General features: G+C 32.4%; 1 protein-coding gene across 1 annotated transcript; it reads right to left on the bottom strand.

Moving 5' to 3' along the window:
• Positions 1-4,048: 4,048 nt before the first annotated feature.
• Positions 4,049-5,746, bottom strand: LOC110110097 (AT-hook motif nuclear-localized protein 23-like). Its single transcript, XM_020841406.2, has one exon. It carries the CDS (start codon positions 5,526-5,528, stop codon positions 4,761-4,763), a length of 768 nt encoding a protein of 255 aa, XP_020697065.1. The 5' UTR covers positions 5,529-5,746; the 3' UTR covers positions 4,049-4,760.
• Between the last annotated feature and the right edge of the window lie 6,516 nt (positions 5,747-12,262).

The raw sequence follows: 12,262 nt of genomic DNA, 5'->3' as shown, positions 1-12,262 counted from the left end.
TTAACATTAGGGGATAAATTGATTTATATTACTAATCACTTTATGCCGTATGTAGGAGTGGTTCTCTTGGGGGGCAAGTGACACTTATAAAAAAATAAAATATATATATAAGGGTACAAAAATAATTTATTTTGCACATAATTGTTTTTTTATAGATTTGTTTGTGAATGTTAGAAAAGTTTAATATAATCGGATGAAAATAAAGGGAGGCTAAGAGGCTTTCTGATTTTTGGAGGGGTAAATTGTATGAAAAAATTTCAATTGGGGGGTAAAAAATAAAATTCAGAGGGGGCATATTACAATTAACTCTTATTATACTAAGACTTTTAATTTTTTTAGGGGGGGCAATTGCTGTGCCCCCTTCCTCTCAACAGTATATAGTTCTGCTCTTGTTTGTATATTAGTGTAATCCTCATTATGCAATGCACAACTCTGAACTTCGTTGCGATCATGATAAATTTTGATATGCAGCGTAAAAATTTGTTGTTAGAGTAAAGCACAACAAGCCATAAGGCCACCAGTCTGTGGCATATTGCGTTTAGAAAAGCGTGGACAGTGGATGGGTATGATTGGGTATAACTTCTCTAAAGTCACTATGAATGGGCATGGGTGGGCTTCGCCTGCGCCTACTCACGCAGAGCACGGTTACCCCATGGTTTTACTCAACCAGGACCTCATACCGGACTTTGATGAGGTGCAAGTTGTACTTGTTCAGCTAATTTGCATTCTCTCTATAACTAACGTATTCAGTAGCTAATGAACTTGCAGAAGACCTCACAATAGTTGCAATGGCAATAATTTGTGATAGAAGACAAAGGAAACAAATCTTCAAATGAGTCAAATATCAACATTACCCTTTAGCATTAAGTGTAGGGGGGGCCTATATCATCTATTGACATTAATGCTCTCCAGGAAGCTCTCAATAATCAATGCTTGTGTCAAGCTCAAGAAATATCAATTATATTATCGAGAATCTAAGCATAAATTTGAAGTAGATCTCTAAGTTACTAACAATAATTAAGGATTTGTTTGAGGCAACTTTAATTTTTATAAAATTGATTATAAAATTATCAAAAAAAAATTTTTTTTTTTAAATATAAACTATAGTTTTTAGTGCAAAAATTTTTGACAGTACAAATATAATACTCAAATAAAAATTATGACTACAATATGAAAAATAAAACAATAAGAAAGTTATTTCAAACAAAGCTCAAGTCCTTATATGTTTGGACAACTTTCTTATTGTTTTTTACCGTAGTTTTATAATATAAAAAATTATAGTTCAGTAAATTTCCTATTGAAGCTATAAAAAAGTGTTCTCAAATGAAGCTTTAAGCTTCGTTTGGGACGACTTTCTTACTGCTTTGTAAAGCAGCTTTATAGTACAAAAAATTTTTATTTTTGTACTATATAGCTGTTTTACGAAGGAGTAAGAAAGTTGTCCCAAACGAAGCTTAAGTTAGTTGAACTTCATAAATTTTATTATTTTATTTGAAAAAAAAAAATAGAGATCTCAAAATATTTTAATATTCTAACACCAAGAGAGAGAGAGAGAGAGAGCATAAGGGCTTAGCTCCAAAATATAAAAGCCGGGAAGTCTTTGGGGGCAATAATGTGCGCATGTGGGATCAGTAACCAATATCAATCCACACAGTGCTAACTATATAAGAAGGAGAAAAGCTGTCTTAGTTATGATTTGTTCAGCCTATGAGAAACCCTACCTATTGATTTATTCAGCCTCCTGAGAAAATTATTATACTCAGGCAGATCGATCAAGGTCCCCTATGTCTTTGGCAAATATTATAATAAAAATTGTGTATCAACACTCAATTCCCTAAAATAGAAATATTGCTGATATACGTTGCCAATTTTCCCTTTGAGAAAATTCAAAGCCCTTATCTTGGATCAAGTGACAAGATTGATTATTCATTGAATTTTTCTTAAGCAAAAGGGAAATAATTTTGTAATCTTTATATTTGACAGATTTCCTTAGAGAAATCAGGAGACAATGAAGGAAACACTAAAAAGTTAGGTTTCTATTTGTTAAACTTAGGATTCGTTTGGGACCGCTTTTTTACTGCTTCTTAAAATAGTTTTTAGTATAAAAATTTTAATTTTTGTACTAGAAAACGGATTTAAGATACAGTAAGAAAGCCGTCTCAAATGAACCCTTAATGAATTTCAGGTTTGTTCTCCCTTATCTATTTTCTTTTATTATGATCATGTTTTGATTTAGCCTTTTGCAATCTTCTTTCATAATTTTCATTTTATTAATGATGATTATTTTTTTCTTTCTCGTCTTTCACCACCTTTGATCAGAGCACAACATAGCCCTATTATTCATACTTCACCACCACCAAGAAATTTTCTTCCATTGGATCCCTCAAGAGCTCATGAAGATCATATATAATCTCATCCATAAAAATATTAGGTCTGAAGATTATTTCCTCGTGAACTCTACTGCTTATTTTAAGGAACCTTCAATGAATCAGTATTTAGCTTATTAAAGAGTTGTGTTAAATCTAAAATGGAAACATACTAATTTTAGTTTCTTAGCTTGTTGTACTTTAGGCAAGTGTTCTTTTTTTTAATCAAAATTTTATCTGTTTTTTCTTATTTCTTTTGCTTTGTGACTAAAATTAATTCAACTTCTATATTTTCATGTTTGTAATAAAAATATTAAGTTTTTTCTTCATTTAAAAATATGTCTTGTGACTCTTGTTTATTTTATTATCAAGGAAAAAGTTTAAACTATAGATGGATAGAATTTTAGAAGAACATTTAATTCTATAAAATATTATATTCTTGTGTCATTTAAAATGAATTTTTATTATAACATTAAAAATATTAATGTTGGTTGTACATCCAAGTATGTACTTGATTTATTTTTATTTTTATTGAGGGTTAGAAAATTAATGATAATAAATACTTTATGAGTTATGTGTAAACTTCTACATATAAAGTTAAATAGGGTTGAAAAGATTTGGAGGACAATTTTTTTTTTACATGAAAAACTCGAAAAAAAAAGTTCATATCATTCTGTAAAGGCACTTTAGCATATTTATAAGCCAGAAAAGCTTGTTTTTTGGGGCGACTAAAATTTCCATTAATCCTATTCAAAGAGCGACTTAAGCTACATTTGCCTAACATTCTAATTATAGATTATGCACCATAAAAAATATTTGTTAGAGCACCATAAATTATCACAATGACTAGTTATTTATGTAGTATCAATTGTCTGCCTCTTAGGTAAGCATATGAGGTGTATGGTGATGCCAATGGAAACTGACAAATGTCACACGACAATGTCATCGTTGACCAATGCTATCATCTATTATAGGACACAAACATATGCTATTTGATAGAAAACTTGGTGAAAGAATGATAACCAAAGCCAAAAGATGATATGGTATATGATGTTCTTGTATGGGGGTATATATATTTCTCAATGTATAGTCTCATGTTAACCAATTTTGATAATCCGTAGATGTAACATGGTGTTTACCAAGGGCATTAATTGATGACGTCTAAGAGTAAGATGTCGGGCAATGGACACCAACTAAAGATAAAGCTAGGTTGACGGCCTTGATTGATGATGTTTAGGAATAAGATATATGTTGGGCGATGAACATCAATTAGTGATAAAGTCATATAACATCAATCGCTAAATATCAAATAAGCATGAGAACAAGTATGGTTATATGGTTTCCCTAAAAGCAATCAAAACTCTAGGATCCTATACAATGCCTATATGTGCTCCTAGTCCAAAGTGTGTAAAAAATGGTTGTTTAAAACAAATCCACATAATCCAACAAATTAATGCCTTGAATCAAACAAATGAAATATATGGTTCCCTTCTCGTTTTAAAAAGTGACTAAACAATTCTCCTTCTGGGTTGGCTTAGTCAGATCGATTGGGTAATATGTTAGCCAGCCCATGGCGGTCGACAAGTGGTGGATCTCCAAGGTAGCTCCTACAAAACTCCATTATTTCCAAATTAATGGAGGGTACCTCATTGAAGTTGTCAACAACAAAAACAACAATGCAGTTGATATATTAAAATTTTAATGGCTTGATTGTCCAAGAGATGACAAACCAATACTACTGACGGTTCACAAATCACTGCATATAAGAAAGAGTCAGAATAATCTCAAAAAATATTATCCATGCTATGAGCAGCTGGAAGATCCGAAAATGGCCAAGTGGCTCCAATCTTCTTATAGGTGAAATGACTCATAATTTTGCGAGTTGGACAGATTGCGACAATTTTGAACTTTGAATCTTCCCCGATGAATCAATCACACATAATTTCAAAACATCTTATTGTGATTTGATGGCAGAATCAAACTTCTGTCAAGAACAAGAATCCAACGATGATCGCGACGGGAACAAAGCTCAAGGAGTTGGTAGCGGCCGGAGAGGCCGCCGGCAGCTCCGTGCAGATTTGGTGATAGGGACGAAGAAATTCACCGAGGGATTGAATTTACTTAGTGGACAGTTTGTTCAAACGATACTGGCGGCTGGCACCGCTGGCTGCTTATGTACTTGAACTTCTGCTAAAGATTGGATCTTGAAATAAATATAACAAAAAATTATAGTAATAATACATGAAAGCCATCCGATGAGACCAAGAACACAAGCAGAAAAATGGAAAATTAAGAAGACAGAGAGTAGATATATTTATAAACTAATTAATGTCCACACAGAGCAAAACCCTTCGATTCCAAGTTCAAACCTTTGCAACTTCCAACCTCACGGACTTACGATGGAAAAGGCAAGCTCTCCATATTCAACGGTAGATTAAAAAACGGCAATCCGACTCCCGACGGATCGACAAAATCGCCGGCGCCGCCGCCTTCCTCGCCGCCTACGGGCAGCTCCATTTGCGGAGGCGCCTCCTCCTCCTCCAGCGGTAACCGTTCATACGCTACATTCGTGAAGGAGGCGGATATAACTATCACGGGTCCTGCGGCAATCAACGGGCCCACGACACTCCCGCCGACCACCTGCCCCTGACCTCCTGCAAGGAAGACGGTGAGCGAGGTGGCTCCCGGTGGCGCCGGCGGCGGAAGGAAGGATCCCGAAAGAGATAAGATCTCGAAGCGACCGTGGAGAGAGACGACTGCGCCGCCGGATCCGCCCGGTTGCCGGAGCCTGACGTTGGTGACGGTGCCGCTCCCGCTGAGTACACAGACGCCGCACTGCCGGCGGCGAGCGTAATTAGCAACGCTTTCGAAGATATCGCAGCCGCCGGAGATCTCGAGGATGTGGGCCCGCAGACAGTTGGCGCTCTCGCGGGTGATGATGATTGGTGGCTTGGGTTTGTTCTTGGAACCAGGTGGGCGGCCACGTGGTCTTGAGCCGATGACTTCGCCGGGGGAGATAAGGTCAAAGGCCCCGGCTTTGGCGGCGGAAGGGGAAACGTTGTCGTCGGAGTTGTTGTGGTCTGATGAGGTGGGAGTGTGATTGGGAAGATGGTGAAAGTGGTGGAGGAAGTGGGCGGAGGTGCTGAGATCTAGGCCCGCCATGATCGATCAAGCTTCTAAGTAAAATAAAAAGAAATAACAGATTAATTATTGTTTGTTTTTTTGGGGGGATTTAAGGAGGAAATTTGAGAAGTTTGAAGTAAAAGCGGATGGAAAGGAGAAAGTCAAGAAAAGTGGAAGGGAAGAAGGGAAGGATAGAAGTGAGATGAGGGACGGAGTGGGAGAATATAGAAATAACGAGGAAAGAGAGGCAGCAAGAGCGAACTGTAGAGAGATAAAGAGGAAGATAATTGTTATATATATATATAATTTAATTACAACAAATTTAAAGTGATTTCATCTAATGAATTATTAAGTATTTTATTATATGCTAATAATTTTATTATGATTATCAAGATTGAGATAATTGTTGTTAATCTTTTTTTCATATGAAAGATGAACTCGACATAAAGACTAAATAAAAATTTTAAGGTTCATGAAAATTGGTGCATTTGTCTTAGTTAGAATTTATTGTGAAATATTTATGTTTGGTTTACCAAAATATTCAAAATTAATGAATACAATTAAAATATTTAAAAAATATTTTAAGAAATTATATTTATATGAATTGATTAAATATTTTTGCAAGATCATATAGAATTATTTAATAGGTAATTAAAATTGACTAAGAAAATGTAGTTTTACATTTCAAAGCATTTCTAAATTATTAAGGAAATTGTAGTCAAATCTCTATAGTTTAATTAGTTGTTGGTAATTTAATTAATTTGTTATTTTTGCTTAAAAATATTTTTATGATCATATTATAATTACTTTTGTGCTAAATTTGTTAGAGAGAGATTTATATGATTGTACTCAAATTTCTAATCACACTCTTGCTAGCAAAAAGTATTATTTTATCATTTTATCACATTGTTTGGATATTTGTGATGGACCTTTGTGTCTTAGGTGTTTGATGTTTAATTATTCTAATATGCTTAGATGGGTATTCCATTTGCATTGAGTTTAATAATCATAGACTCTCTCATTAGTTGTTAATTATTTAGATTATACTTTAATTAACTTGTCTGATGGCAAATTTGTAAGATTAAATTAATTTATTACAAGTGTATGTGTTAATGCTCTTAAGCACTATAAAACGACAGCCTTACGATGACCAAATTAGGAGAGCAAATGTATTAGATTTAGCTTATGTTAAGAAAGATAGATGCAGACGTAAACATATTTGGCTATAAAGTATTAGAAATGATCTTAATCTTTTTGGTAGATTTAAATGAGAATTTGACACTTAAAAAAAAAAAACACAATAGAGAAAAAAGATTCATGCAGTGGGATAAAAGCTTGATGTTGTTGTTGTTGGAACAAAATAAGAGTAGAGATAAATAATAACTATAATGGATCAATAAAAATGTTCACAATATTACTAAGAAAATTATACTAAGATAACATAATATATTTTATATTAGGATAAAATTATAAAATAATAAAATATAGAAGAAGAACATTTAAATTCAGATATAATATATTATTATTATTATTATTTTCTGGAAACCCACAATGGGGCCTACGCGTTGATATAAAAACAAATTACAAGTCCTTAAAGGGATTTTCAGCCAACTAATGCTCAAGGAGCTACAATCATTCAAAAAGGAAACAAAAACTAAAGGCCGAAAAAACCCTATCTAAGCAAAATACAATAATACCTAGCAACATTCTAAGGCGATCAGGGAACGCCCAAAAAATAAGAAAGATCAACAGATAAGCAGTGACACCCGTCTTCCTGGCAAAAACTTCCTCAAGGTGGAAGCAACCTGCAAAAATAGAAGCAGAAAAACAAAACAAGGAAAAAACAAAGAACGGTAAAAAGAAAGAGCTAAAACCGAGATGTAAACTTCCATCCCAGACAAAACCTCCAGCAAATCCACCTGAACTGATAGAGACAAAACACTTCCAGCGATAATAAAATCAGCACCAGGCAACAAAAACATCCAATAGTAATAGAAAAATAAATACAAAATGATTAACAGGATATATCACTAAAAGTAACGAATATAAGGCATACCCAATATGTCCAATCTAACTAAACCTTTCAGCTGTTGAGGGAGATTACTGCACGAGAATTCTTCCATACCATTAATGAGGCAACCTTTCTTGGCTAAAAAATCAGCACACGCATTACCTTCGCGAAAAATATGAACTAAAGTGCAGTTTAAACCTTCCATCAAAATTTTGATTTTCCTCAAAATATAAATAAATTCAGGATAACTCATAAAATTTTTGGTCAACAACTGTATAAGGCTCAAAGCATCCACTTCAATGACAATATTAGTAACCTTGAGTTTATAGCACAATTCCAAACCATAGAGTAAACCCCTCATTTCCGCATAAATAACTTTACAGTAATTTAAAGAAGAGGCATAGGCAGAAATAACATCACCGTAAGAATCACGAAGAATGCCTCCCATTCCAGCAGCAACAGATCCCACGGAACCATTCGTGTTCAATTTGAAAAAAGGTAAGCACGGTTTCAGCCATCTAACAACTTTCTCCCTATTTCTAAACTCAACAGAATCAAGAGTAATACCGAAATAATGAGCCAAAAAACTGCAGTTTTTAAAGTTCTTACCAGAAATAACATTAGCTGCATATAGTTGATAGACTTTGTAATTTATATTATCAATAATTTTCAAAGCATCCATACGAATACCCTCATGTTACATATATAATATATTATCAAGAATCATTGTACGTAATCTTGCCAAAAAATTTAAATGCTTCTAATTTTAACTATTTTTTTGCATCTTACCATTTATTTTATTTTTTTCTGATAAATATCTAATTATTTTGATATAATTTTCTCCATTGTTACTGTTGTGATGTTCAAAAACATTTTAAGTTAAGAGTGTTGCTACACCTGACAAAAGAGGTGTTACATAAATGGATCACTTTCTTAAGTTGGTTAATAATTAGTAATAGACTAAAACAAATGTTTACTTAGGGAGAATTTTTTACTAAACCAGCTAATGATAATGATTATAACTTTTCTTAAGAGTATGTACTTTTCCTATAAGTTAATAAAATAGAATTTGCATAGAAGAGACTACAAATACAAATAAAGTTTGATAGGCATAAAAAAGTCGGACGTAATCATCCTCTTTTTTGAAGGTGGACTTTTTTTTTTGGTTTAAAACTCATGAAAGGGCCTACGCATTGATTAAACAAATTAGTACAAATCCTTAAAAACACGATTGCCCGCTACTGCTCAAAAAAACTACAATCAAGAAAATGAAAAAATAAAAAAATAAAAAATCTAAGGAACCTTTCGACCTTACTATAGTAGAAGCCAATCATAAAGCTGGTTTTGCAGTTTTCATGTGCGCCTAAGCCGCCGGTGTTAAGTATTTTTTTCTAGCCGTAGAAACCGTCAAAAATTGACCTAAAATTGGCCAAACCGACCCTTCCTCCACATTTGTTCTCGTATTGTTTTCCTCCAGACGCTCGCGCTCACCTTCGACTGCCTCTGCAGAAATCCGGCCGCCGACACCGTAACGTACTTAAGGCCGATGATCACGCTCTCACTCCAGCTGGAATTTTAATATAGCCGCCGGTAAATACCATCATTTGAGATGGCCAATATTTGAGATGGCCAGTACGTACGCTACCGGTAATTAACAGGTAGTCGCCAGCGCTAAAACCGCCAAAAATTACCGGCTGTGTTAGCCGCCGGAAAATTTAGCTGGCGTAAATTGACCACCACAATTTATTTCCTACGCGGTTTATATCGGCAGTTTAGAAAATTTATGATATATAATCGCCGGAAAAAGTCGTTGGTAATTGACAATTTTTCTGTAGTGAGGGTTGAACTAGAAAAGAAAATTTTTCTATAAATTTCGCGCAAATGCATTTATTAAAAGTGAACTAAATAGTTAAAATATTTATTGTACGAAGCACAAAAAAAAATTAGAATGAGCAATCCTCCATGTAGAGCACTTCCTAAATCCGCCGCTACAAATAACATGACTGATAATGATCATAATTAATTATAAGTTATTGTCAAGATCTTAAATTAGATAATCGACTAAGGGATTGCCTTTCTATAAGTATTGCAATCATAAAGTTAAATATAAGACTGCACAGTAAGTTAATTAAAGGATTTGGAATTCTCCTCTTGTTCATTTTTTATGTATTAAAATTTTAGCCCTAATCCAATGAATTCGACAGACGCCGTGCGCGTGAAGAAGCTTTTCGACATCTTCTCCTGAAAGCTTCCCTTGCGACCAAAAAACATACAAAGCCTCCTCGCCTGAAGCTTCTTCACACGACCTCCTCCCTCTTCCTGATGTCGTCCTTGTTATGAAAGCTTCTTCAACTGATCTGTTCTGCACAAGACCTTCTTTACACGAAGCTTTACGTGACCTCCACCGCACGCGAAGCCTCCAAGACTGCGACATCCAGCCAGCCTCTGTCCTATTGCTGAACCTCTTGATCACGCCGACGACGCCGAACAGGACTGGACTTGGTCATATTAAAAGTTGTTCATGTTCAACTTGAAATCCAGTTGTTAGCTTTTCTTGATTTTTCTAAATTAATTTAATGGGTGTTTAAAGTAGATAAAAATAAGCTAAGAAAATTAATGAGTACTTCTTATATTAATAAATAATATTTTGAATATAAATGAGTAAGCAATTCGATAAATCTATTATTAGTATCAAGCTATTTCACACTAATTAAAAATGCATTAATTAAATAAGATAATGAGTGAGCCATGCATGAACAAATTTTCTTACAAACATACAATCTAATTAAACAAACTCCCTATATAGTCTTATCAACAAGAAGAGTATCATTAACAAAAAGCATATACCAGAGTTACAGAGTATATCTTCCTGCAAATGTCTAGTAAGAACATCTATAACTAAAGTAAAAATATATGAGCTTAAGATGATCCCCGATGTAATCCAACTAAAATAGGAAAATATTGTCTAACCTCCTTGTGTTTGAACAAAAGTAATAGCTCATGCATACACATCCTTAATGACTTGAGAATACGCATTATTAACCCCTTCTTTTTAAAACTCTCCATAACACATCTCTTAGAACTTTATCATAATCTTACTCTAATTCAATAAATATCATATGCAAATCCTAGCTTATTCTCCCTATATTTCTCTATCAAACCTCTCAATAAATGTATAGCTTCCATAGTAGATTTATCCGACATGAATCCAAATTAATTTTGAGAAACATTAGTATCACGTCATTACCTATACTCAATGACTCTCTCTCAAAATTTTAAAGTATGATATATTAATTTAAGTTGTTGTCGTTGTTGTATGAAAATAACTATATTTAAACTTAGGCCATTTAATCTTCAAATTAAAAAATAAAATAAAATAATTTAATTATATAATTAAACGATTATTAATCTAGCCAAATTCAACTTAAAAATATCTGAAAAAATATTTTATATACATTTTAACGTGTTGAATTGAGCTACAATGTCAAACTAACTCATAAATATACCAATAGACTCCGAGGATGATATTTTTAATTAAATTAAATTTGACTAAATATAATATAATTATCTTAATATAAGGTTAGAGGTTCTATGTAACCTTTTTTATGAATTTTATGATAAAAAACTCTTAAGCTGGCACACATTTCTGCGCATTTTTTTAATAAAACTTAGTGTTCTTAATTCATACGCTACAGATAATTATGCTATTTAAAGTGATAGATTTGTTTTGTTCTTGTAATTATTGTAGCTGCAAGTCATTATCAATGTCAGAGATTTGTTTTTGGAGCTCCATTATGAAAAGTCTTTGTTAGGGAGGATATATTAAAAGAAGCAGCGTACTAAATGGTATTTAATTCTTTATTATTATTAAAATGAAAAATCAAAATCTAATTTATAATAATCTTTTTCTTTAATGATCATTATTTTTATTTTAAAATTTATTTAGATTTTGTTGTGGTAATTTACATTTTTTTTTATAATTTTTACTTTTAAAAGCTCTTATCTTAGCAACTTCTTCCAAAATGATTTTTCAATAACAACTTTTAAAGGAAATAATTTAAAAAGTTATGAAAATAATTTTCTTTCAAATAGGTATTATTTTTTATTAACTACTTTTCTTATCATGAAAACAGTCAAAATGCTCTTTTAAATAAAACTTAAATATTTGTTTGGGATAGCTTCTTACTACTTCCCTTTTCACACCGTAATTATAATTACATATGCTTAGTGCTTTCTTGATGTTTTTTCAGTGCTTTCTTAAAATTTATGTGATTGGAAGTTATTTTTTTACAATAGGAGTTTCTAATGTATGATAGCTTTACAAAAACAGCTATTTAATTTTTTTAAAAAAATATTTATAATATTCACAATAACTTTCAAAAAAGTTATTTTCCCATAATAACTTTACGATCAACTTTACAAAACACTGCAACTGTAAGTCTTAAAAAAACTCTAAATATCATACAAAAAAAGCTAAATTTTTTATATGAATTAAGCTCAAAATTCTACAAGTTTTTGTGAAATAAATTGGGTAAAAAATATAATGTAATTAAATTTAGTCATCATTAGATTTCTAATATTTATTAATTTGAGATGAGCAAAGAGTAATTATTTTAAATTAATAAGTCATATATGTCACTCTCAAAATTAATTCAAATATTATATAATTCATCTTGATTATAATTTAAGTCATCATCATGCATCTACTTAAAAACAATTTTCAGCTGTGTTAGTTAATTATGAAAGAAAGCTTAAGGAAAGT

The sequence above is a fragment of the Dendrobium catenatum genome, unplaced genomic scaffold, assembly GCF_001605985.2.
Source record: "Dendrobium catenatum unplaced genomic scaffold, ASM160598v2 original_scaffold_155404, whole genome shotgun sequence".
In the NCBI taxonomy this organism is placed as follows: domain Eukaryota; kingdom Viridiplantae; phylum Streptophyta; class Magnoliopsida; order Asparagales; family Orchidaceae; genus Dendrobium; species Dendrobium catenatum.
This window is presented reverse-complemented; position numbering and strand designations above follow the sequence as displayed.